Consider the following 25,859-nt stretch of genomic DNA (forward strand, 5'->3'; position numbering starts at 1 on the left):
TGTCATTTTGAAAAAATAGTTTATACATACAGACTAAATGTAATTTGGCCTACTTACTTTCACTGACCAAAAATATAAACGGAACACTTTTGTAATTGCTCCCATTTTTTATGGTATGAACTCAAAGATGTGAAACATATTCTACATACACAAAATAATCAGTTCTCTGAAATATTGTTAATAAATCTGTCTAAATCTGTGATAGTGAGCACTTCTCCTTTGCCAAGATAATCCATCCGACCTTGCAGGTGTGCCATATCAAGATGCTGATTAGACAGCATGATTACTGCACAGGTGTGCCTTAGACTGGCCACAAGAAAAGGCCACTCTGAAATCTTCAGTTTTGCTTTATTGAGGGGGTCAGGGGACAACCAGTCAGTATCTGGTGTGACCACCATTTGCCTCATGAAGTGCGACACATCTCCTTCGCATAGAGTTGATCAGGTTGTCTATTGTGGCCTGTGGAATGTTGGTCCACTCTTCTTCAAGGCTGTGCGAAGTTGCTGGATATTGGCAGGAACTGGAACACGCTCTCGTATACGCCGATCCAGAGCATCCCAAACATGCTCAATGGGTGACATGTCCGGTGAGTATGCTGGCCATGCAAGAACTGGGATGTTTTCAGCTTCCAAGAATTGTTTACAGATCCTTGCAACATGGGGCCGTGCATTATCATGCTGCAACATGAGATGATTTTGTTGGATGTACGGCACAACAATGGGCCCCAGGATCTCGTCACGGTATCTCTGTGCATTCAAAATGCCATCAATGAAATGCACCTGTGTTCTTCACCCATAACATATGCCTGCCCATACCATAACCCCACCACCAGCATGGGCTACTCGATCCACAACATTGACATCAGAAATCCGCTCACCCACACGACGCCACACACGCTGTCTGCCATCTGCCCTGAACAGTGTAAACCGGGATTCATCCGTGAAGAGAACACCTCTCCAACGTGCCAGACGTTTTAGAGGTGGTTACACGTGGTCTGCGGTTGTGAGGCCGGTTGGATGTGCTGCCAAATTCTCGGAAACGCCTTTGGAGACGGCTGATGGTGGAGAAATGGACATTCAATTCCCTAGCAACAGCTCTGGTGGACATTCCTGCTATCAGCATGCCAATTGCACGCTCCCTCAAAACTTGCGACATCTGTGGCATTGTGCTGTGTGATACAACTGAAGATTTCAGAGTGGCCTTTTCTTGTGGCCAGTCTAAGGCACACCTGTGCAATAACCATGCTGTCTAATCAGCATCTTGATATGGCACACCTGTGAGGTGGGATGGATTGTCTTGGCAAAGGAGAAGTGCTCACTATCACATATTTAGTCCCGCCCACAACTCAGAGGTGAATTTCTCATTAACTGCTGCCGGTCTGCAGAAACTATGTCCTAGAAAACAACACCGTTTTTTTGGGCTAAAAATAGCATAATCACAATTAAAAGATGACTAAAGTGGGACTTTAAAATATATAAGTATTGCAAAAGGATAGGGAATTGTTGGTGTACTTTTAGCAATAGCCTTCCTTTAAGTTACATGAATAAATGAATGCATATAGTCAAAAAGAGGGTGGGGAAGCATTTTATCTGCATCTATTGCAAATATTTCGACAGCTCTGAAAAGTGCACCAGATAAAAAAAAACAAGCATTCCTAATCTTGATTTTGCATGCTGAAAACCCCTGCTCGTGAAATGATTTAGTAGCTTTGCATGCATTGAGCAGCAGGATTTTTACTTTCCTTGTTAACTTTAATCATATCCTGTGGGCACCACCAAGCTGGAGTGGAGAGATTTGTTGAGGTCATAATGTTGATAAATGTCTAAAGCTGAATACAGGGACTAATATGATTGTTTTTAAGGAATTGAGGATTTTTTGTTGATAATTTCTTTAGATACTTAAAACTGATTTCTATGGTTGTAGTGAACAAACAGACTTTAGAGCTTTGTCTTAGAATTTCACATGGAAAATCATCAGTAACATTTTTATTTATAGCTTTGTTTTGTTGTGATGGTTTAAATGAAAAAGTGTGGTTAAATGGGTCTGATGATGCATAGAAAAAAAGCGAATATCTGCTGTTTATTTAACATTTTCAACATCAGCCAGATGCAGTTACTCTTCTAATTTCTTCCCAAGTCTTATTTCACATATTGTGCATGCATCCATACTCTTGCTTACATTTTTGCTTGTTATGACACTTCCCTTACCTTACCTTTAAAAAAAGAACTGAGTGTAGCTGCCAGGATCAGCATGAATCCGATCACACTGAAGTGAAATTAAAATCATTGACTGGTTCACACCTTTATCTGTGTTGTGCTCGGTGATAACAACGTTCTGTTGCTGCTGGAGCTAGTGTGATTATCACACTTCTTAGCAAACGACAGGCAACAAAGCAAAAACATCTGAGTTTATGTTAAACTTAAGTCGCCCTGGCATGATATGGAAGCTGGATGCTTTTAACAGTACTTGGTCCCTATATATCATTGACACTTAGAAAACAGATAATAGCAATCTCATTTTTAGCATGGCTAACTCATGATATGATCCTTTTAATAACCTGCAGAATGATTCCACAATACTTAACAGTGATGCTCCATTCATGATTGAATGTGTTTGAACAATGGGCTCTGCTTGTTATCAATCTGAGTTATTTTGTGGGTAATTTGTAAAACTTCTGAGACAGTTTTTAATTTGTGGGGCTGTGAATTTGTACAGGGTGTGTGTGCGTTGTCTTCTCCGTCTCTGTCCTGTAGAAAGGCTCTTGCTGGCTCTGCAGAGGCAGGCGCAGTGCTATTGCTCTGATTTTTATCTGCCAGTTTGCCTATTTAGCTTAATCTCCTCGCAGCATCCAGTCCTGTGTAACTGTTGGTTTATTAATGGAGCTCAGATGAGAGGAAAATATGCTTTCGAAGGAAAACCTTAAAAAAGTAATAGGATCACTTAGACTTAACTCGTACACAAGGTAAGCATTTTTGTTACTGTCCTATAAAAGACGTGCAGTCTTTTGAATGGGCACTGGCTATGGTGTTATTGTATATTTCCTTTAAGAAAAGAAACATTTTTTAGTCTGAATATCTTTGTCTGTGAATGCAGTGGTTTTATCACAGACTCATCGAAGGAATGGCAAATCTTTAAAGTTCTGTGAGTGCAGTAATACTGATATATGGCATTACTCAGCAAAATGAACCAATGTTTGTGATTTTCATGGAGAGAAATCCACTGTTTGGCTTTCAGTTTAAAACATGTATCTCAATTTTGTATTTTTTTCAATATATAATTTGTTTACTCTTGAATTGTTGTTTCCACTCAAGATTAAAATACTTTGAAAAGTGTGTTAAACAAAAATGTAGACATCGATTTTAATTTTATTAATTTTTTATTTACTTTTACCTGCTGATTTACTGTGGAAATATACTGCAAAATCTCTCAGCCACAGTGCTTATTAGATTTTTCTAATCCAAGTTTAAAAAAAAGTTGTAAAAAAAGTTATATAAAAGTCACCATTTAAATACAAAAGATAAACACAGTTCATCTGATTTAATCCCATTCTCCTTGCCTAATTTGTATCAAAGCCTTGTAATTGCTAAAATATAACAGTTTCTTGTGGTCTAAGCATAGCTCAAATGCATTTATCACTGTGGCTTAACATGAAGTTACTGTTTATTGAACGATAATTGATTTTTGGTAAACATCTTTCCTGATGTTGTAGTTTGGAAAAAAAATACTCAACCAAATGAACTGTTTTGATCTTAGTTTTAAAGCACACATTCAGCCAAAGAAATATTAAGAAGAAATACAGTTACAGCACTGTATGTGGAAATTTGTGACACGTTGAATCAGTTTAATTAAATTATTACTTAATTTTAAATGTTTTAAATTTAAGAACAATTTTAAAAGTAAATACAAAAGTTTAAAAATAACACCAATAATAATTGTCTATTTAAAAACAAAATTTAGACTTTGTATACTAGTGGAGCCGGTTATCAAAATAATTGTGTATTTTGTGGTATAATTACCAATTGTGGCATGAATGTACCTTAGGATCCCATCTTTCTGGTGCCCCTCAAGTTCAAGAACTGCAATTTGTGTTTTAACTGCCCATATTGTTGAGACTGGGGCAAATAGGAATGTAATATTTTTGTAACACATGAGTGAAAGGCCACAATCTTTACAAAAACATTTTGGATTTTTCTCATGGCTAACGTGCTGTTCTGAAAGAGGGGATCCCAAGGTACATCTGTACCAAATTTGGTGTTGTACCAAAACATGAATGATAGCTCTTTTATATGAACGCAAATATGATTAAATACGATAATTTTTTTAAAGACTTTTTACTCAAAAATGGAACATACTCCAATACATTTGACTTTTTAGAAATCTTACCACTTTTCTCCCCATATTAATTATGTACAGTAGATAATGACTTTTCCGTTTAATGTGTTTGTTTTAGCACAATACAAAAAGCTTTGTTGTTTGTAGAATCTAAAGCTTTTCATGAGAGTAAAAGGGCTTTTGTCCATCAGATGATGGTGAATATCATCTATTGGCGGTTGCTAGTGCAGCTGTTACAAAAACATAAAGATACTGTATAGCTGCATAATTGCTGTACTGTTCAAGTGTTATCATTCAAGTGGCAGACTGTTTTGATAATTTAATGACAGTGAAGAAAATCACATTGCATTTGACAGCTCAATACACTTGTTGAAATTATAGTGAAATACAACATCATCAATAGTTACCTGATAAGCGAAGGGTTGGATCAATTCCAAATAGACTTAACTGGTTTTTGGTTTGCTTTCTGCATGCTATAAATACCCAATTTTAATCATTCAAACTCTCAATGCATTAAGTCATCTTATTTTATGTTAACAAACACTATTTACTAAAGACAAAACCACAGAAAGGAATCTGTGCTTCAAGTGAACATCAATTTTATACTGAAAAAATAATTTTTAGGTTCTATGTCATGTCAAAAGACACTAGAAATTCTGACCTTAAAATAAAAATTAGAGTAGAAAGAGAGTTTTGTAGTTTAGAAGTTGGAAGGCCCATATACATATAGTTTGATTTACCAACCACAGCTGACATGTGGTCTTGAAATTTAGGATCATATTTTTGTAATCTAGTCTCAAATTGTTCTACAAACTAAAATTGTAAAGCATGTTTTCATACTAAAACCTAAAAAGCACATCTTAAAAGTAAAGAACAGTCTATGGTACTTCATTTTAGACTTCATTCTATTCAAAAACACACCTAAAGGGGCAGAAATAACAACCAAATAAACAAATGTTTTTGCTTCATTTTTTCCTTTGTTGAAAGATTATTATTTGCAACGTTATTACTATGACGTTAGCTTGAATCTTCAAAAATTGATTTATTAAAAATATTTTTTTGGAAAGAATAAAATGTCTTCAAGTATAGAGATTCCCCCTTCGTTTTAAAGTTTATTGTGCATTTTACTTATTTTAGTTTTTCCTAACTGTCTTGTCTTGTTGTTGTTGTTTCTTTTATTTCTTGTTTTTAATTACAGAAGGAATGGCTGTGTTTGACCTGCCAAACAGAAAGAACTTTAACAGGACAGCTGGGAGATACTGGAAAAGTACCAATGTCCTCCAAGCTAGAAACCCAAGCAGCACCCACTACAGAAATGGCAGATGATAAAACTGTAACTGTGAAAGCAGAGCCCACACCTAAAGCCGCAAAGCAGGAACCTTTACCTGCTCCTAAGGAGTTAGTCCAGATGGATCCCCCTTTAAAAGAAATAGAACCTGCCAAGCTGAAATCAATGGAGACTGAACCTTCCCTCAAAACAGAGGTCTTACCAGATCAGGCAGAAAGAGATTTTTTGGCAGTATCTAAAGGAGAACCTTCTACTGTGGAAATAACCCAGAAGGAGGAAAAAACCTCTGAAGTACACCGGCAACAAGATTTTACAACTGCAAAGATTGAAATGAAAAAATCTGAGAGCGAAGACGACATTAACAAAGCTCAAAACAGTACGTGTGGCCATTTAGAATCTGGAGAGGAAAAAGATGCACCTATAAGTTCAACTTTTGAAGAGAACGAGGATTCAAAAGTACCCATATCCCCTATTGATTCGGAAGTGGTAGGTTATGAAGTTGCTGCACAAGCTGAAACAAATCCAGCATACTCGCTCCCTGAAAGTGTAACTAAGGAAGTGAAGTCTGATGAACCTGGACCTCTAATGAAAACAACAGAGCATGCACAGATTTCACAGCAAGTTAATCCACATGCAATATCAGAAGAAGAAAAGCTAGAAGTGGAAATGGAACCAGTTGCAGAAATGACTAAAAGGAGTTTGAAGGTAAAGGTGAGAATTTTTTTTTTTTTTTTGGTTGTCTTGTTTTTTCATGTTTTTTTGACAAATAAGTGCTAATTTGGCAGTCTCAGACATGCATTGCTAAAAGTCATAGTTTTTTAAATTTATTTATTTATTTATTTTTAAACACATCAGAACCTTTTCTGAATTTTGTATAAAAATTCCTTGTTGCAACGTTTGCAACAAAAAGGACGTGCATGTTATAGTATCTAAACTCTTACACCTTGTGTAACACTGGCTAAGTCTGCAAGGCATAGAAATGATAGTTAAAACCGGCCAAGCTATTTCACACATTGATGTACTTTTTGTTCATTTTATAGGATCAAGAGGAAACCACTGGAGCATCTAAGGAGGAGAGACATGTTGCTGTAACTGCTGAAAAGATTCAAAGCAACGATTTAGTTGACCTTGGTAAAACAATTAACAGCAAACCAATAACAAAGGAGAAAGAGCATGATGATGATGATCAGCCCCAGATTTTACCTGTATTACAAGATCTAAGTGAGGAACAGTCAAATTATACGTGTGAAGTTGATGAAAGCATGGATGTGCCTATGATAGTAAAGGAGGTTAAAACCGAGCGAAGACGCCTAAGTTTCCAAGCAATGGAGAAAAGTGAAAGTGAACTCACAGCCTCCCCTTCCCCTGATCTCCAAAAACGTGTCATAAAGGTTAGCACTATTACATCTAGCAGTGAGGACATAAAAACTGAAAGTGCTGACTCATCTATAGACGATGATGAGTTTATTCGCAAGCAGATAATTGATATGGGAGATGATGTTGAAATGTCCGTATCAGAGGAGGAGAAAGAAAAAAGTTTGGAAATGGTCTATGCCATCAAGCCACTTGAGCTTGATAATGCTTCTATGACCGTCAGACCTCTCTCTCAAGACACAAACAATGAAGAAACTCAAGCCACACAAGAATACTTCACAAAAGCTGAAACAATGCCCAAACCTACTTTTAAGAAAGCCATACCAGTTATACGTCAAAGACAAAGCACTGATGAAGAAGTAGAAAGCATAACAGAATCTCTCTCAAAGGGATCTTCTAGTATTCAGGCATCTAGTTTTACCCCAGGATCTTCACCTACATCTGCCTCATCTCTAGAGGAAGACAGTGATGGTAGTCCTAGGAAAATCAGTGGGGATAAGTTGTATCATAAAGGTAAGCATAAGCAGCCTGCTCATTCTCTTCCCACCATTGAAGACTCTTCTGAGGAAGAGAAGATGAAAGCGCAAGGTCGATTCATCTCTCCACATGGAGATGCTTCTTCCACTGAAGATTTAAGAAAAGGCACAGATGAAAGTCTGAAAACATCTGATTCTGACTACTCTGTCAGTGTAGAATCTGAAGCGGAGACAGGAAGAGCTGTACAAAGAGGGCAAAAACCATCACCAACAGTCATACCATATTCACCATCTGATCCTTTTCAGCAAACTGAGACAGTTACAAAATCCCTAAAAAGTGCTGAAGAAACATATGAAGAAATCTTACAGAAAGCAAAAGCCATTCCAGGAGAGAGTCCTGACATTGAGCCTCTCTATGGAGGAATGGCAATAGAGGACTACCTTTATGAATCTTTAGTTGAAGAGCCTGAAATCAATTTGATTCAATCTCAAGAGGAAGAATTTCAAAATGATTCTAGTTCTCAGTCTCTCAAAAAACTAAGGTCTCCAGAAGAAGTTTATGAAGAAATGATGCAGAAAAAGAAAGAACTTTTGATGATCGAAGAAGAATTTCAACAGACTCAGTCTGCCGTGGAATTTTCTTCATCAGATGCTTTGGCCTGTGGTACTCCTTCAGCAGCAGAAACATGTGTGGTAACCATGCCTACGGAAGAGAAGCAGACTATTGAACAAACTGAACTTCCTCATTTAGTCATGGACACTTTAAGCGAACTGCCAATGAAAAAAAAGAAACGGCCTGCTCCCCCTCGTCCTTCTGAACCACCTAAGCGATCTGAAGGAGCAGTAGTTCCACCAAGCACTCACAGTGGATCTATAAGTTTTGTAAGGCCCATGGTTCCCTTAGATCCTGCACTCAGAAAAGCACTATTCCCAATACCTGACCTTAAAATTACTCAGTGCTCATCAGGAGAAGAAGAGGATGATAGTCTTGTGGATGAGTATACAATAGGTATTTCCTCTGACATTACTCCCAGTGACGACTCTGAGTCAAAAGAGGATCAGAGCATTAGTCCACCTTTGTCTGAAACCATTGAGATGGAGCCAATATGTGTGGTTTGTGAAATTCCAGAACCAAAGCCAATTCCTGCTCCAATATCAGCCCCAGAACTAACAACAACACCCTCTCCTGTGTCACCAGTTTCACCACCAACTTCACCAGCCACCCCAGATTCCAGTTTGGTGTCTAATGAAACATCTTCATCTCCATTTCAGGCTCAGACACCACTTTCATCAGATTCAACTCCACTATCTACACCAACACCTCAAACTTATTTTAAAGACCAGTCACATGCAGAAGTGGCACCTCCGTTTTCTGAAAAAGTTGCAACTTTACCAACAAGTGAAAATGAAATGCATTTCCATGGTCCAACAACTGTTGTAGTTGCAATACCAGATGTAGTGTCTGATCCAGCCAAACCAACAACTGATGTAACTAAAGTTGAGGCTACAACAAGTCAAGATAAAACTCCTACTCTCAAAGAGACATGGACTCAGCCACCCGTTGTGGTTCAAATGCCAGACTTAGTTTCATCGCCCTCTCAGGTACCATTTGATGTCCCAACTGCCTTACATGTCTCAGTACCAAGTCCAGCACTTGTTGTTGTCTCAGCTCAGTCTGCTACCCAAGTTACAGCTCCATCTGTTGTTCCCTCAATTTCAACTTTAGTTGGTGATGTCTCCTTTCCAGTCACTGTGGTGTCATGCCCTAGGCCTGTCATAGTCCAGATGCCTGACCTTGTTTCAACTACTGCTTCGATTGCTTCAGAAACCCCACATCCAATCTCAGCCCTTATAAGTAGCCCAATTCAAGCCCAAACTAGAGTGGTACATTCTGTCCCTGTACAATCAGCCATTCCTTCAATGAGCCCAGTTATAGTCCCTGCAAAGGGTCATGTTGACGAGTTACCACAGCCAGTTCCAGCATCAACTACAGTTATAAAAAAGAAAGTCCCGCCTCCTCCTCCCCCTCGATCTACTTCAGTATCTTTAGCAGAGTCTGCTAAAAACAAAGCTATGATAAAGACAATCGATGTTACAGCAACTACATCATCTCTGGAAACTACAACCGCTATCCTGCCATTGCAATCTGTAGTTGTAGACATACAACCAAGAATGGATGCTATAAAACAAGATGTTGCATCTGTACCTCAAGTAATAACTTCAGCCAGACAGGATCATGTAGTTATCAAAGTGCCAAGTGTTGAAAACAGATGCGCTGATATGCAGACTACACAAGATTGGGTTGGCATAGACAATACAGGACTCATATCTACACCTCATCTTCAAAGTCAAATAACCCCACAACTTGCTCCTGACATGCCCACTACAGTTATATCCCCACCATCTTCTAAGTTGCCAGCAGTCAAGTTGGTTTCAGGTCCACCCCTTGCTTCTAAACCCTCTGTTGGAACAAAAGCTTTCTGTAGTGAAGAAGCACTTGTTTTAGATTCAACTTCATCATTAACATCCGATCTACCAAAACCCTCAGTGTATCAGAAGCCATGTGTTTTTACTCCTGCCACATATACTATGGCTATTGCAGCATCAACATTATCTAGTTCAAACCAAAACACAAAACCTCCACCCCCCATTCCTCCTAAGCCTACATCCATACCTGCTGGACTGGTTTTTAGTCACAAGCCAGGAGAAAACATCAAACCACCACCTCCCCCTGTGGCACCAAAAGCAGCAACATTGCCCAGGACAAAACAACCTCCAAATGCTTTGTCCCTTAGCATAACAAGACCTGTGGAGTCCAAGTTGGGTGTATCATCTCCAAAGTCCCCTCTATCTCCAAGACACTCTAAATGTCTACAAACATATGTAGTTATCACTTTACCATCTGAACTAGGTTCACCAACTGAGACTATAACAGTCCAAGCACCAGTGAGGCGAGGCTCCATCCCATCTTCGACAGTGTCTGTTGAACAAACCATCTTATCAGAGCATAAAACACCTGCTGAGGTGTTTACAGCACAGGCTACAGTTAGGAGGACCTCTGTTCCTTCTGTAAAACATCCACCTTCAAATACTGTGGCCCCAAATGTGGCAATGGAGCAAGTAACAAACACTAATGAAATGGAGGTGAAATTGCAAGCAAGGACAAAGCCACTATCCTCTGCTGTGCAGCCACAACTGCCTTCAGTTAACATTGCATCAAGGTCATCACCTCAAGACAACTCGATTCAAGCACACCGTGTACCTTCTCCAATAAAGAGACCATATGCACAGCAAGAACTGACAGGTACTTCACCATTATCAACTCCCCAAACAGTATCAGAGGTCATCACAATGCCAGCAGATCCAGATGTTTTTCATCAACCACAAATATGCCAAGAATCTTCAAAAAGGGAGCCTACACCACTTTATCCTCAAGAGTCAAGTACAGTGAAAGAAACTGAAACTATACCTCAGTTAAACCTACGGGAAGAGGTATATTCTCAGACAGCAAAACTAATGGCAGCTGTGCAGCCACAGTCTCTGACAAAAGTTGTTACTGTACCACTGCAGCCATCAGGACATTTAGACACTCCAGTTTTGCAGAGTGATGCAGATCAAGGAGACAAAAATGTTGGTTCTCCTGAAATTCTATTACAAAAACAATTCACAACAGAAAATCAGGATATACCTACTCATGTGATTGTTACAGAAGACATTCAAGTAAGATACCAAGTACAAGAGGATACCCACATACTCACAGAAAAGTCCCAAACAATATGTTTAGAACTGGCAAAACCCACACAGCCAGAAGTGATAACTGTTGGTAACAATGCTAGCACAATTTCTGATTTTTCATTTGCACCCCAATTTCTTCAGTCATTTGAAAATCAATCTATAGTCCCTGAGCAAGTTTGCACTCAGCAATCAAATCTACTTTCAGATGAAGTATTGCTCCTTACTGACGCTGAAATACCCACACGGGCCATTTCAACTGACTCTAGCCCTGAAGCATTAGAGGTAGCAGTGGTACATACAGCATCTCATCCTCAAAATGTTGTAGCTGAAATTACACCAACACCTTTTGTGACTGAGTTATTGACTCAGCCTAAATTTGATCAGGTAATGACTCCAACAACCACTGAAATAGCCCCAACATCTCTCACCATGGAAGTACAACAAGATTCAAGACGTCCAAGTGGGGATTCTTTTATTTATATTGCAGATGATAACAAAATGATTCCATTGTCGATGATGTCCCATGCAGTACCACTGCGAGAGGTCATAACAATGACGCCTGAACTTGAAATGCCCACAAAGCTCACAACAAACGAAACTGACCTAGGAACAGCTTCAATGCCATCATCTGAGGGGCTGCCTCAGACTGTGGTAGATATGCCAGTACTTAAACATGAGGAGACTACCTATACTAGGAGGACATCAATTTCATCTGCGGTACAACCATCATACATATTGTCTGATGGATCTGCCTGCCCTGCTGAATATGAAATGCCTATTCAAGTTATTACCACTGAAGCCTTTGCAGCAAACAGGAGAGAATCCTTAACAATGCAACCACCATTAGCTTTTGCACAAGTACCAAATATAGCTGCAGAGAAAGATTTCCTTATAGATAACTATACTTCCCAAGTTCCTTACATCAGTGAAACTGTTCCTAATCCTGATCATGAACTACAGGAATTAAGATATTCTGTTGAATATGATCACCCTGCAGAGATAATGACTACTGAGGCATATGCCAGGAGAACCTCAGTGCCCCCTGTGCGGGAAATTTCACAGGGTGTACCTGTGGCTCCAGTTACAATTACTAAAATTCAACAAGAATCAATAGAAAGTCAAGAGATCAGAGGACCGGAAAAGGTTGTCTCAAGTATGAGTCATGTGTATTCTTCAATTTCTACCTCAGCACAACCTCCTAAAAGTTTACCAAGCATGGTTACTCAAGTGGTTACCACAGAAGTCCAAAGGACCACAGTTTCTGTTGTGCATGAGAGACTTCCACAGGCTCCCCCATCAAGTGTAGAAATTACAATACAACCAGACTTTTCAAAAGTCCAATTTTTGTCCAAACAAAATGGCAAGACATTCTATCCTGGTGATGTCATTGATTTACGAACTGTTAAGGATGGCATAAAGATGACAGAGCAAGGCATGGACCTAACTTCTGAGTCAGATTGGCAGTCTTTTTCAAGTGACTCAAGTGGACGTCAAATCACAGCTGTTCAGCCTGAGATAGTAAATCTAAGTGCAGAGGTTACTCCTGTAACAACTCTCTCTGTTGTCACAGACAGCATCACAATAGTTACGTGCACGGCTACTGTTGCTTCATATAATACCCCAGCAGAAAAACCACTTGATTTGCAAGGTCCTGTTACCTCATTACCTCTGCCTCTTACCACATACAAACCATTTGAACCATTAGCACAGATTGTGTATAGGCCTGTAAAGCCTCAGCCTATTGTAAAAGCTGTACTATCTACAGACCAGGAGACTCCCATCAATCTATCTTTTGAAAATCTTGTTTCCAGTGGAGGAAAACTGCCGGAAATGTCTGCTCCTATTAGTGTTAGCAGTGAAGGTATTATTACCTTCGAGGCAACAGGAGCCATGGATTTGTCAAAATACAGACCAAGGAGAAGTTTGGTGGCTATATCTGATACAAGTCCAGGAGTGGTGACCACTGTTTTAGAGGATGATGGAATTCCAGTGGACCTTACAGCTAACAGTAGGAGTGTTTGCTGTGACGTGATATACAAGTTACCATTTACAGGAATCTGCAAAACGCAACCTGCTGTTACTACCCAGCCTGACAGCAATTTTGGAAACAGAGATGACCATTTTCAAAATGTTAATGCTGGACTATATAGCATTAATGGAACTTATGGTATCAAAGCACCAGTCTCTGAAATAAATCTTACACCTGGAGGAAGATCTCTGCGTGATCTCAAGAATAATTACGACTACATTGGCAGATCTTCGGACGATGCTGTAGACCTTACTGCTGCCAAATTTTCTACTGGTAAGTGTTTGCATTTGATGTTTTTACATTTATATTATCATATTTTACTAATTTATTTTTATTATTTACAAATTTGGCATTTTATTCAATATGCAACGCTTTACTGTTTTTTATGTATACTTTATTTCCAAGTAATAAACATGCAATGTGTCTTCATATTTTTTTTAAATTTTGCTTTGTTTTTACAATGCATGATTTTGTAAAACATTTAATATTTTGTCTTTTTTTCTTTATACAGATGCATGTGTGTGCCTGCGTGTACTCCCTCATTATTTTGGTTTTGCATCTTGCTAGCCAAAATTACCACATAAATGCATGGAGCTTTTTTTAACTGCATGGCAATTTCAAAACTTACCCTTACATTTTGTCTCTAAAATTAGTAGTTTTAAAAAAATAAAATAAAACCCTTGCCTTTGGACTTCTTGTGATAGGTGAAGCTCTGGACTACACTAGCAAAGCTGCCAGAGTCCACACTTCAACAATCCCTGCAACATACTCCCAGGATCCCACTGATGGCTTTTGTGTAAACAGTACCCTCAAAGCCTCTGATGGACTAGTTTATTCTTCAGTAGCTGCACCTGTTCTCTCTACTTGTGCAATTACAACTCAGCCAGGTTCCATCTTTAGTGCTACCTTGACACCTACATCAACAGTTCATTACCACTCACTATTAAATCCATATGACTTTATTCCTGTTGCAAACCCAGGACAGATTATACCTTATGATACAGGTCTACCTAAGGAGCTTTTACCAACAGCTTTAGCTGATATCCTAACCGGCTATCCAGAAATGTATTCAGACACAACATTAGAGGCAATAGCTGCTTCACTAGATGCGCTAGCATCTTCCTCAATGTTCCCAGGATTAGATAACACCAAGATGGCCCAGTACCAAATGGAGAGGGAATTTCTAGAACTAGAGAAGCTTAAACAGCTATGCCTTGCTGAGGAATTAGAATGGGAAAGGCAAGAAATCCAGCGATACCGGGAACAAGAACAACTAATGGTCCAAAGGGAGCTTGAGGAACTTCAGGCTCTGAAACAGCAACTTCTTCTGCAGCAGGAAGAGGAGCACCATGCTCACATGATGGCCCAACAGGAGACCTATGCTCAGCAAAAAGAACAATTGCAGCAAATCCAACAACTTCAGTTGCAACTCCAGCGGCAATTAGATGAACACTATGGTACCACTACTAAAACAAATCTTTTAGAAGCTAAATATGCAGGAGTAGGAGATAGTGGTCAGTATTGGCCTGTCAAAGACGAGTCTACAGCTCCAACTTCAGGATCACTTGCAGAGGACAACCAGTTTAGCCAAGTGAAGCTTCAAACTAGTCAAAACACTGTAAAGAAAATACCTGATAGTGGATTGCAGACAGATGATGAAGACTCTGGAGAGAAGCAACATGTCGGAAGAAGAAAGAAGAGTAAGAGAAATATTGATACCTCAGCTCAAACTGATGATGAGGAAGATCAAGATGAGTGGGATGCCCCCACCAAATCCCGGCGACGAATTCGAAAGCACAGCAGTGATGGAAAACATGGCTCTAAGGTGTCAAGTATTGCAATCCAGACTGTGGCAGAGATATCTGTCCAGACTGACCACTCTGGGACTATCAAACGACCCAATGTACAAATGGACACCAAAGTAGAAATTATCAAGCATATATCAGCTCCAGAAAACTCCCATAAAGGTGGCAGTCTAAGCTGTCAGACAGATTCAGACAGGAGACAAATGCCCATTGAAGTGGGCTACAGCACTCAACTAACAGCCGAAGTCCCCTCTAGGTCAAAAGTCCTTTATTCTCAAGTCTCCCCCCTGTCTCCAGAGAAGTCATATGGAGGACAGAGAATGCTTACTGCTGACCCAACAAGATTTTCTTCTGCCCCCCGTATATTGAAAAGTGGTCAAAAGTCTCTCTCTGATCCCAAGTCCCTTAGCACTTCCACAGAAGACAGGATGGGTGGATACTATGCGGACAGCTACTCAGTAAGTTAATGCTGTGATAACTTACACATTTTCAAAATATTTCAAGTACAAATGTTGAATGCTAACTGGTCATCAACTGTTTTTTTTTTTTTTTTTTTTTTTACCAATTTGTTATTTATTTATTTTTCAAAACAGAGCCGGGGCACTTCCTCTGGTACAGGTAAGAAAGTCAAGCGAACACTGCCAGAACCCCCTCCAGAAGATGACCCTTTATCAAGCAGGTCAAGCTACAGCACCAACTCTGCTCGTCGACGCCTGGCCCGTAGTACGACAATGGCCCGAGCAAAGATTTTGCAAGATATAGACAAAGAGCTTGACCTAGTGGAGAGAGAATCCTCTAAACTTCGCAAGAAACAAGCTGAGCTAGATGAGGAAGAAAAGGAGATTGATGCCAAGTTGCGGTGAGATGCTAAACACTACCATGGACACCTTTACATAAATGTTTTAGATTGAACCCCTCATTTCAGATCTTGTGACATTGATCCACAACCAATCATTCATAAGTTTAAGAAAAGATGCCATTGCATTCGACCATCTTGAGCTTTCAGTGTTATTTCATCTGCATGATTCCCTTCTTACCTTAATAGCTTATGGGCTAAAAGACTGCCTTGACAACATTCACTGAGACCTCTCCACTCTTAGACATAGTAACAGGTACAAATGTGTGAAAAACATGAACACCATTAAATTGTCTATTGCAATGAAAATATATACATAAATTTTGGAATTGTAAGATTCTCTTTTCATTTTAGGTATTTGGAGATGGGTATAAACCGCAGGAAGGAGGTCTTATTGAAGGAAAGAGAGAAGAGAGAGAGGGCCTATCTCCAAGGGGTGGCAGAGGAAAGAGACTACATGTCAGACAGTGAAATTGGTAATATTAGAGAGACCAGGGGAGATGGTCTTGAACGGCCACGGACTGCTCCCCAATCAGAATTTGACCAATTTATCCCTCCACAAACCGAGGCTGATTCCCAGTACAATACACTTACCAGTCCTTACTCTCCCTATGGTCAGTATGTTTCTCAGACTCCAACCACCAGCCATTACTCTCAGCCAAGCGTATATCAGCAGCAGTCCCTTTACCATCAACAAGTGTCTCCTTACCCAACGTTATCACTCTCTCATGGTCAACCTGGTAGCTACCAGCATGCTCTACTGTTGCAGCAGGGAAAGCATAGACAAACCACAATGTCTGATTTAGAGTCTAAAATTACCTCCAACTATGAAGTGATACGCAACCAACCTCTGCTTATTGTACCATCCTCCACAGAGAGTGGCTATGGGGTGGCTCAGTTGGGAAGCAAGTATGGCAACCTAGACTTACGGGTAGGACTAGAGGAAAGAAGCATGGCCTCTAGTCCCATGTCCAGCATATCTGCTGATTCCTTCTATGCTGACATTGACCACCACAATGCTAGAAATTATGTACTGATTGAGGACATAGGTGAGCTTACAAAGACATCAACAGGACTTGGCAATACTGCCCTAGGTTCTGGATTTTCCCTTCCCGATAAGGAATTAGCCAAGGCAGACCGACTACTCAGGGCAGCAGACATCAGGCGCACAGCAGAGGTAAGTTTTTTCAATTGTATGATATTCTGTAGTTCTTGCCAATTTGTTTGCTTTTTTTTATAGTCATGCATGGGACCACAAATAGTGCAACAAATTTGGAATGATGTATTGTATGAAGAACAAATCATGTTGAGAGGTAAATTAAAAAGTCTTTAATAACTGTAGAAATTTGAAATGTTTATTAGGTAAGCGTATTTGCCAAGGCCTATGGTGTCCAAAAACATCTTTGCTTACCATACTATGGACAGGGAGTTATAGTTCTGACCCAAGGAATTTAGCATTCTGTTCTTTACATGCAGCAATTGTTCATATTTTAACACATAATATTATATTTTAACTTGTAAGTTTTTACTAAAACTAAACCTTAATACTGTTATTTTTTTCCTTTACAGGTGGCGGATTTTTTAGGCTCATCTTGTTATGGTAAAGGAGAAGATGACCGTATGGAAGAACCTTATGAGCTGAAGCTGCTGAAGCAGCAAATCAAACAAGAGTTCAGACGAGGAACTGAAGGACTAGAACATTTAACCGGCCTGAGCTCAGCTCAGTATGTCCATAGTGATAGCAGTTTTCGCCACTTCCCTAAAGGAGAAAAATATAGCATTGGCAGACTTACTCTTGAAAAACAGGCTGCAAAACAACTTCCCGCAGCTATGCTTTACCAGAAACAGATGAAGAACAAAAAGGCCTTAATAGACCCAAAGGCTATCACAAAATTTTCCCCAATTCAGGAGAGTAGGGACCTTGAGCCGGATTTTGGTAGCTACATGGGAACCGGGACCTCCTCTGTGTCTAGTCTGGCAGCTAGGGCTAGGCTACTACAGGATGAAATTACTTTTGGACTAAGAAAAAACTTGTCTGAACATCAAAAGTATTTGGGCTCTTCACTTGGGGCCAACCTTTCTGGTTCTCTAAACCTTGGACACTCTCTTGGTCTGGGATCCAATATTAGGAGCATTGCTCAGGATGATGGTACGTATCCAAGTGGAACACGTTCTCGTCCCTCCTCTCGACCTTCGTCCCGCCCTTCCTCTGTCTATGGTTTGGATTTATCTATCAAGAGAGACCTGTCCAGTTCCTCACTTAGACTGAAAACAGACAGTGAGACTTTGGAGACAGCCTTTGCTCCTGGAGTCACAAGAGCAAAGCCTACCAGTTTACCTATCAGCCAAAGCCGGGGTCGTATCCCCATCATTGCTCAGAACTCTGAGGAGGAAAGCCCTCTGAGCCCAGTGGGGCAGCCAATGGGTATGGCTCGAGCTTCTGCAGGTCCTCTCCCACCCATATCTGCAGACTCAAGGGATCAATTTGGGTCTAGCCATTCTCTTCCAGAAGTACAGCAACACATGAGGGAAGAATCTCGGACACGTGGCTATGATCGAGACATTGCATTCATCATGGATGACCTGCAAGGCGCCATGTCTGATAGTGAAGGTAAATGGAACCTTAGACTTTTGCAGCAGCTCGACTACATCGACCTGCTTTACATGCATGCAAGTGCTAAACCCTATTATTGACTTTGTTTTCCTCAATTGTTGGTGTGTTAATTACTATTGGTTGTTCCTTGCTGTTTCCCTTTGTCACTGTAAAATCTTTCTTTAGATGTTTTGCATGTCTACTTTTTTCTATCTTTTTATACATATTTCACCGATGCATAATACTCTTGACTGGAGTTTATGTATGTCATTTATCAGTTCTGTTTCGACCTGTTCTGTGATATCTCACTAGCACGTTTTGTTTTACAATGACCTAATTCCATTGCGTTAAAATATTATTTTTAGTCTTAAAAGACAATTTTTGCAGATTTGTTAAGCATCAATGCTGTTCATAATAGAGTTGCCTTAATTTAGGAAAGACCAATCATTTTGAAAGAATATTGAAACGGGTTCTAAAGTCCACACTTTCTGCAGGCTTATAGATAATGAAATAAGGATTCATTTCAGTAGTACTACATAAATGAATCGCCACTGTTTTCTGAAATATGTCCAATAAACACATAGTTTCATCCAAAAATGTTATTTTTTTTGCTCATGCAAAAATATGGATAAAACTTTCAACTTATTTCATGTTAATAATCTATAAAGTGTCTTAACTGAAGCTGCAAAATATGTAAAAATCCTTGTGACACAAAAGGAAGATATCTATAAAAAAATGAGCTATTGTTTCAGACCAACATTTGTACTTTTGATTTATGAATGCCTTTGTCTCTTTTGTGGATCTTGATCTATTTTAACATTGTACAGATTCTGCAGAGGCAGTCACAGTTTTTAAAATGTGTTTTTACTTCTTTAGTTCATGACATAATAATATTAGTTTAGGGTTCTTTCAAATGCAGTCTGCTCTGTGTCAGTTCAATATTACGGTGGCCCAGAAGGGTCACAACACAACACATTAAGTTTATACACAACACACTAACTTTACACATAACACATTAACTTTACACACAACACACTAACTTTACACACAACACACTAACTTTACACACAACACACTAACTTTACACACAACAGATTAACTTTACACACAACACATTAACTTTACACACAACACATTAACTTAACACACAACACATTAACTCACAACACAACACCATAACTCACAACACAACACAATAACTCACAACACAACACATTAACTCACAACACAACACAATAACTCACAACACAACACATTAACTCACAACACAACACATTAACTCATGGCCCAGAAGGGTCACAACACAACACATTAACTTACCTCACAACACATTAACTCACAACGGAAGTAAAGCAGCAATTGAAGTGCTTTTATTCTGAAATTTCTACTGGGCTGAGCAGCTAACTACCTAACAGAAAGTAATGTCACAGTGAGCTGTGGAGGGAGCTGCACGCTCGCTCCTCTCCTCTACTTTTTTCCGCACCGTCCTCTCACACAGGCACGTGCAGTCCCCAACACACACGCACACACAGGACAGAGCGGAAAAAAGGAGAGGAGAGGAGCGCGCGTGCAGCGACAGAGGGGGGTGTCAGAGCGGAGGGAGGAGTGTGTGTTCATATTGTGTGTGTTTAGAGGAAGGAGAACCGTAGTAAAGACAAAGTTTCTGGCAACACTGCTGCTAGCTTCTCTTGTAGCAATAACATGCTCCCTCCACAGCTCACTGTGACATTACTTTCTGTTAGGTAGTTAGCTGCTCTGCCCAGTAGAAATTTCAGAATAAAAGCACTTCAATTGCTGCTTTACTTCCGTTGTGAGTTAATGTGTTGTGAGGTAAGTTAATGTGTTGTGTTGTGACCCTTCTGGGCCATGAGTTAATGTGTTGTGTTGTGAGTTAATGTGTTGTGTTGTGAGTTAATGTGTTGTGTTGTGAGTAAATGTGTTGTGTTGTGAGCTATTGTGTTGTGTTGTGAGTTAATGTGTTGTGTGTAAAGTTAATGTGTTGTGTGTAAAGTTAATGTGTTGTGTGTAAAGTTAGTGTGTTGTGTATAAAGTTAATGTGTTGTGTTGTGACCCTTCTGGGCCACCGTACAATATACCATTCAGTCACTGTGGGAATTGTTCAGAATTTTCCATACATTTATTTCTGCTGTAGCATTATGCTTCTGTGTCTCAGTTATTGTTTTGTAAAATCTTTGATTTTTCTACAACTCTTTTTATCATCCCTGCATGTTGTGTAAACATTTGTTTCCATTTCCATATTAATAAACCTATTTTGGCTTGCTGTTTGTGGATGTCTCATTGTTGTCTGAGACATCCATTTTTTTTGAATGATTAAAAGCAAACATCCACATAATTTGTTTCCATATTTTCTGAGTTTAGATAATTTAAATCAAAGATGGGCATATAAAATCAGTGTAAAAAGTGTTTTAAAAATTTAAATATGAAAACAGAAAATGGATTTAACTGTTCATTTTTTTCCCAATGTCATTGGTTCAATATACTTTTTAAATACTTTTTTGTATTTTCGGAATTTTTTTTGACATTTTAAAGTGTCAGTTTCCCTTGAAAATAGTTTTATGTAGATTTGTTTTCTTCAATGCAACAAATGTGCTTTTTGTCATGTTTGCTGATTTTTATTTTTTTTTCGGACTAGATATGAAATTCTTAAACACAAGATTTAACGTTATTATTAGTGCATGAGCTGTAGTTTAGCATACACAAAACATATAGTTGTAGCAACTTTTTGTGCTTTGTGAAAAAGATGCATGCCATAAACACATTTCTGAAAAAAGGCATCTAACTTTTTACCCCAGCTGGAGGCCAAAACTGGAATATAGAAGGTGAGAGAGCACTGCAGTTCCATGTAGATGCATAGAAACTGTTGCTCCCATGCTGCACATCATGATTCTGGCTGATTTAGTGAACATACTAGGCTCATTCTGGAATGACCCACATCTCAGTAGTCCACAATGCCATTTAGTATATCAGTGGAAAGTGACATGTTAGTTCCATTTTGAAATGAACCATAGTGAACTCAGTTACATATCACTCAGAAATGTTTGCTCTGTGCTTCTGTAAGCATATCAGATCCATTTCCAGTATTTATGTTCATGCACTGTAAAAGTAGCACAAGTAAATAATGTTTATATTATTCATAAGTATTATCATTAAAATATATTTTCAGAGTGCCGTTCATTGCTTACTGCTAAACATGCTGCAGTCCATTTCCTGTCATCAGTGGTGCACCTTTCTTAAAGGATCTCTGATCAAACAGATCAGGCAAATCTCTTAACAGTCCAACGGCATCATAGAATAATATAAAACACTAAAAAACATTGAAACCTTTTTTTTTTTTTACACAATCTTTCAGGATAAAATAAATATAGCCTAATGTTTGGCACAGTTGTTCATTTTTATGTCAGTATTTTACAGTAACAGAATATTCTAAACAAAAAACACAGATCAATATTTGTAGTGGTGCAGATAAAAAAAAGAATATATGTAACAGTTGATTATAAAAGCAACGTTGACCAAAAAATTCAAAAAAAATATATTTTTTAAATTGTTAATAAGTAAAACTTATTCAAAAGTTCAAAAATACAACTCTAAAGCAGATCGGACTTGATTTTTTTTTCCACACTATTTTTATAAATATGTAGGGAATTTCCTTGTATGCAACTTCAGGAAAATGACCAACTATAGCACAGAGATGCTTTTCTGATCTTTGAAGGACAATAGAAAATGTGCTTACAAGCAGAAAAATGTCAGGAGTAAAAAAATGTTTCAGGCACTGAAGAGCCCCGCCTGCTGTTTTGAGCTGTCCCGCGGCACACAATGTGAGCAGAATATCTGAAGCCAATAATGCGATCACAGCTACATTTGTGTTCTTCACTGTAAACTTGCATTGCCCACAGTAGAAAATATTCGAAGCATTGGGAAAAGGAGTAACAACAGAATAAAAAAGTAAAAGGCTTCAGAAAACAATATGTTATGGGAATGTGAAAGACTTCTCAGAGGACATTCTGGATTTTTTTAAGCTATTAGTGTAAATCGTTTTTTTATAATGTTGAATATTTTCTGACCCACAAAGTTGGAAATATGAAAAAATAAAGCTTTGGATGCATCCATATACTAGAAAAACAGTAAAACAAGGATGAAAACCATATGTTCTTTCCCAAGCATTGTTGTAGTTTGAAAACTATATTTTGTTTTTTTAATCTTGTCCTTCAAAATTGGACCCCAAAATTGCATCGGTAAAAAAAAAAACTGTAAAAGATTACTTCAAAAATATCAAGAATCTCAAAATCTCTTAATAGGATAATAGGCTAAATAAATTGTACTTGTGTGCTTCCATTCCAACAGAGGATAGATCAGAGATCTTCCTTCATTTAACATAAATGAGGGTAATGTAAAAAATAAAAGATGCAAACAAGAGCTTTCTTATTGTGGTTGCTGGGCTGAAGTCTGTCAGGCAGTCATCATATTTAGAGCAGAGATTTGCCAAGACTTTTTAATATTATTAGTGCATGTTTGTGCACACTGCACTTAACCATTGTCCTTCCTATCTATATAGCCTATCATCTGCGAAGAGAGGACACAGACTGGTTTGACAAACCAAGGGAAGGACATCCTCAAAGCGGACACATGTCAGATCCCAGACAGGTGTGACTGAAAATGCTACTTTTATTCTTGAAGATGTGATATTTTTTAGTCTTTTCTGCTTTTCTCCTTTCTTTTTATTAACTGGTCTGATGAATTCTCCATCAGGTTAAACTGGTTCCCTATGCTTTCCCTCACACTCGCATCAAGCTTAAGAGAGACATGAAAGACACCAGTGTATCAGGTTTGAAGCAAATAGTTTCACATGCTCTCTGCACATATTGGTCAAGCAAAAATGTTTCTTTTTCGCCCTCTTTAAACCGTGTTGCAACTCCTTCTTAGGAAATGGACTAGGGATCCGTGTGGTGGGGGGGAAGCAGATTCCGGGATGTCGTGGAGAGATTGGAGCCTACATTGCGAATGTTATCCCTGGTGGTGCGGCAGAACAGATGGGAAAAGTTGTCGAAGGTAAAAACAGACTATAGACAGGCTCAGAAGACTGCTGTCACCATTAGCAGTATCATCTGTTTTTGTCTGCTTTTAGTTATTAAGATGTTTTGGCTTACATGAACCCATATACAGTGTGTGTTGCAAACTGACTTGGGAGTTTGGAGTTATATGATGTATAAAATGTCCATTCATTCCTAAATCATCTTTTAACCCCCTTTTGTCCCTTTTGGGGTTGCAATGCTGCCGGAGCCTATCCCGGCCACTCGTGGGTGAAGGCAGGGGGCATCCTGGACAGGTTTCCAGTCTGTCCTAGGGCCACATATCACACAATTAACCTATAAAGCGTGTTTTTGGACGGGGGAGAGAAAACCCATGGGGAGAACATGCAAAATCCGACACAGAACCGGGGGGTCTCTTGCTGTGAGGCAGGAGTGCTAACCACTGTTCCACCATGAAGCCCATGTTTGTCCATTCGTCTGAAATCGAACGAAATTGTCTTTTCCACATGAGCCACAGTAGAAAAGCAAATCACCTGTCAAAAGTAACAATCAATTTGTAGTGATGAGCAGAAGTCGCTCAGCACTGAAGGAGTCAAATAGTAATAAATAAATAAATAAATAACAATTCCCTTTTATTTTAGCTAATACAATAACTCGGGCTACTGTAGTAACTTTGTGTGTAGCAGAGAAAAAAAATCTTTATTTTTATTAATTTGATAACTTAAAATAAGTTGTGAATATCACAAATATTTAAAAGAAAGGCTCATTGCAAATTTATTTATAAAAGAAAATGCTGCATTCTAAAATTAAACAGTATTTTTAAATGGGCTCCAGTCTGAGTTTTGCACTTTACCCATGATGTAGTCCACTTCTTATCCACTAATAACTGTCTGACATGAGAGAAAATCTGTACAAGAACAAATAATGTTGCTTTAATATTCTCTCTTACTTTATTAACACCTCACTTTTAACTTTCAAGACAGCCAAATGCCTTTGCAGATAAGAATACCTGATAAAGAGCAATTTAATATTTTGATGTATGCTCAGCTGCCTTAAAAAAAAAGCTAAAGAACGCTGAAGCATCTGACATTTTTATCATTTGTGTCTGTTAAAACAGTTTTTTTTAAGGATAAACAACACAATGAACCCAAACTGCCCTCTAGGTCATCCCTTTCTCAAATTCCAAACAAGATACAACTGATTTATTTATGACACCTGCTGTCAAACATACATTCCTGTCTAAAAAATACAATATAAACATGAACTAAGCCTTAACAAAAAATGTTTGTTTCAGTCAGTAGACGTGAACTTCATTCCAAATGGATATATTACAGCTGCCTTTGTGTCAGTCACGCCTCATTGGCTGACACATGACACACAAACAGAAATCATTCTCTGCATCAGTGGGCCGGATTATATTTAGCAGCATTATGACCACATTACATCAAACAGAGCAGTAAGGGAGCCCTCAAAAACTCACCTCATCAGTTTATACTCTAAATTACTAGAAGTAATATTTTAGCTATGGAAAAGAAAGATTAGACTGTCATGCATTTCATCACATTGCATGAGGGATAAACAGTCAGACTGATTTACTCTTAGGGGTGTCATTGCATTTTAACTATGCAAATGTGTTGTTTATGCAAGACTGAGAAGTGATGGCAACAGAACATGCCTTCTGGTCTTGTGTGAAATGAAATGGGATGGTTGCCTGTTTTGTAAGACAACAGAAAAGGAAAGCTAAAGAGAAAAAGTTGCACTTAATCAATAAATCTTGATTCTCATGGCATGTTTTTCTATATGATTAATGTTGTTGAGTCTGTTTTGACAGGAATGTTTTATCCAGGAGTCAGACAGACTTCTTAGTCTCTTTTTGCTATTCCACAGGAATGCAGGTGCTGGAGTGGAATGGAGTCCCTTTAACAGGAAAAACTTATGAAGAGGTGCAATGCATCATGGGTCAGCCATGTGCAGAGGCGGAGCTCTGTCTGAGACTGTAAGTAACATCTGTCATCATTTATCTCCCTGTCTCTCTGAAACTCTTAAGTGTTTAGTTGCAATATGGCAACTCAACCCTGTCATAATGTTATCTCCTCCTTTCTTCTCATATTTATTCTCCATCTGACTAACCCTTTTGTTATTTCATTTGACCTGTTTTCTCTACATTCCATTAGTGACCTAAACATGCTGTCTGACCCTGAGCAACCACAAGCCCTGGAGTATCACATCCAGCTAAAGACAGGTACTTAAAAAGATTGGATGATGAGAACCTATGTATCCGTGCATTTGAGTATCTGTATGGATGAACTCGCTGTACTACACA

The 25,859-nt window shown here is 38.8% G+C and overlaps 1 protein-coding gene across 5 annotated transcripts in view; it reads left to right on the forward strand.

The window, feature by feature from the left end:
- The window catches only part of pclob (piccolo presynaptic cytomatrix protein b), a 58,915-nt gene that overhangs the window by 19,667 nt on the left and 13,389 nt on the right, over positions 1 to 25,859 (forward strand). For 2 of the 5 annotated variants that reach the window (XM_011476204.4, XM_011476207.4), the window contains exons 12-23: positions 5,531 to 6,331; positions 6,661 to 13,507; positions 13,939 to 15,497; positions 15,633 to 15,898; positions 16,250 to 17,072; positions 17,465 to 18,506; positions 21,302 to 21,328; positions 23,062 to 23,150; positions 23,256 to 23,331; positions 23,430 to 23,555; positions 25,424 to 25,532; positions 25,711 to 25,778. In XM_011476204.4, coding sequence (XP_011474506.2) covers positions 5,531 to 6,331; positions 6,661 to 13,507; positions 13,939 to 15,497; positions 15,633 to 15,898; positions 16,250 to 17,072; positions 17,465 to 18,506; positions 21,302 to 21,328; positions 23,062 to 23,150; positions 23,256 to 23,331; positions 23,430 to 23,555; positions 25,424 to 25,532; positions 25,711 to 25,778 — 11,833 coding nt within the window. The remainder of the gene's footprint in view (positions 1 to 5,530; positions 6,332 to 6,660; positions 13,508 to 13,938; positions 15,498 to 15,632; positions 15,899 to 16,249; positions 17,073 to 17,464; positions 18,507 to 21,301; positions 21,329 to 23,061; positions 23,151 to 23,255; positions 23,332 to 23,429; positions 23,556 to 25,423; positions 25,533 to 25,710; positions 25,779 to 25,859) is intronic. The other 3 variants (XM_011476206.4, XM_078949370.1, XM_023955901.2) reach the window with 2 other exon arrangements.

The sequence above is a fragment of the Oryzias latipes genome, chromosome 6 (assembly GCF_053564925.1).
Source record: "Oryzias latipes strain Hd-rR chromosome 6, Olatipes_Hd-rR_3.1".
Taxonomy (NCBI): domain Eukaryota; kingdom Metazoa; phylum Chordata; class Actinopteri; order Beloniformes; family Adrianichthyidae; genus Oryzias; species Oryzias latipes.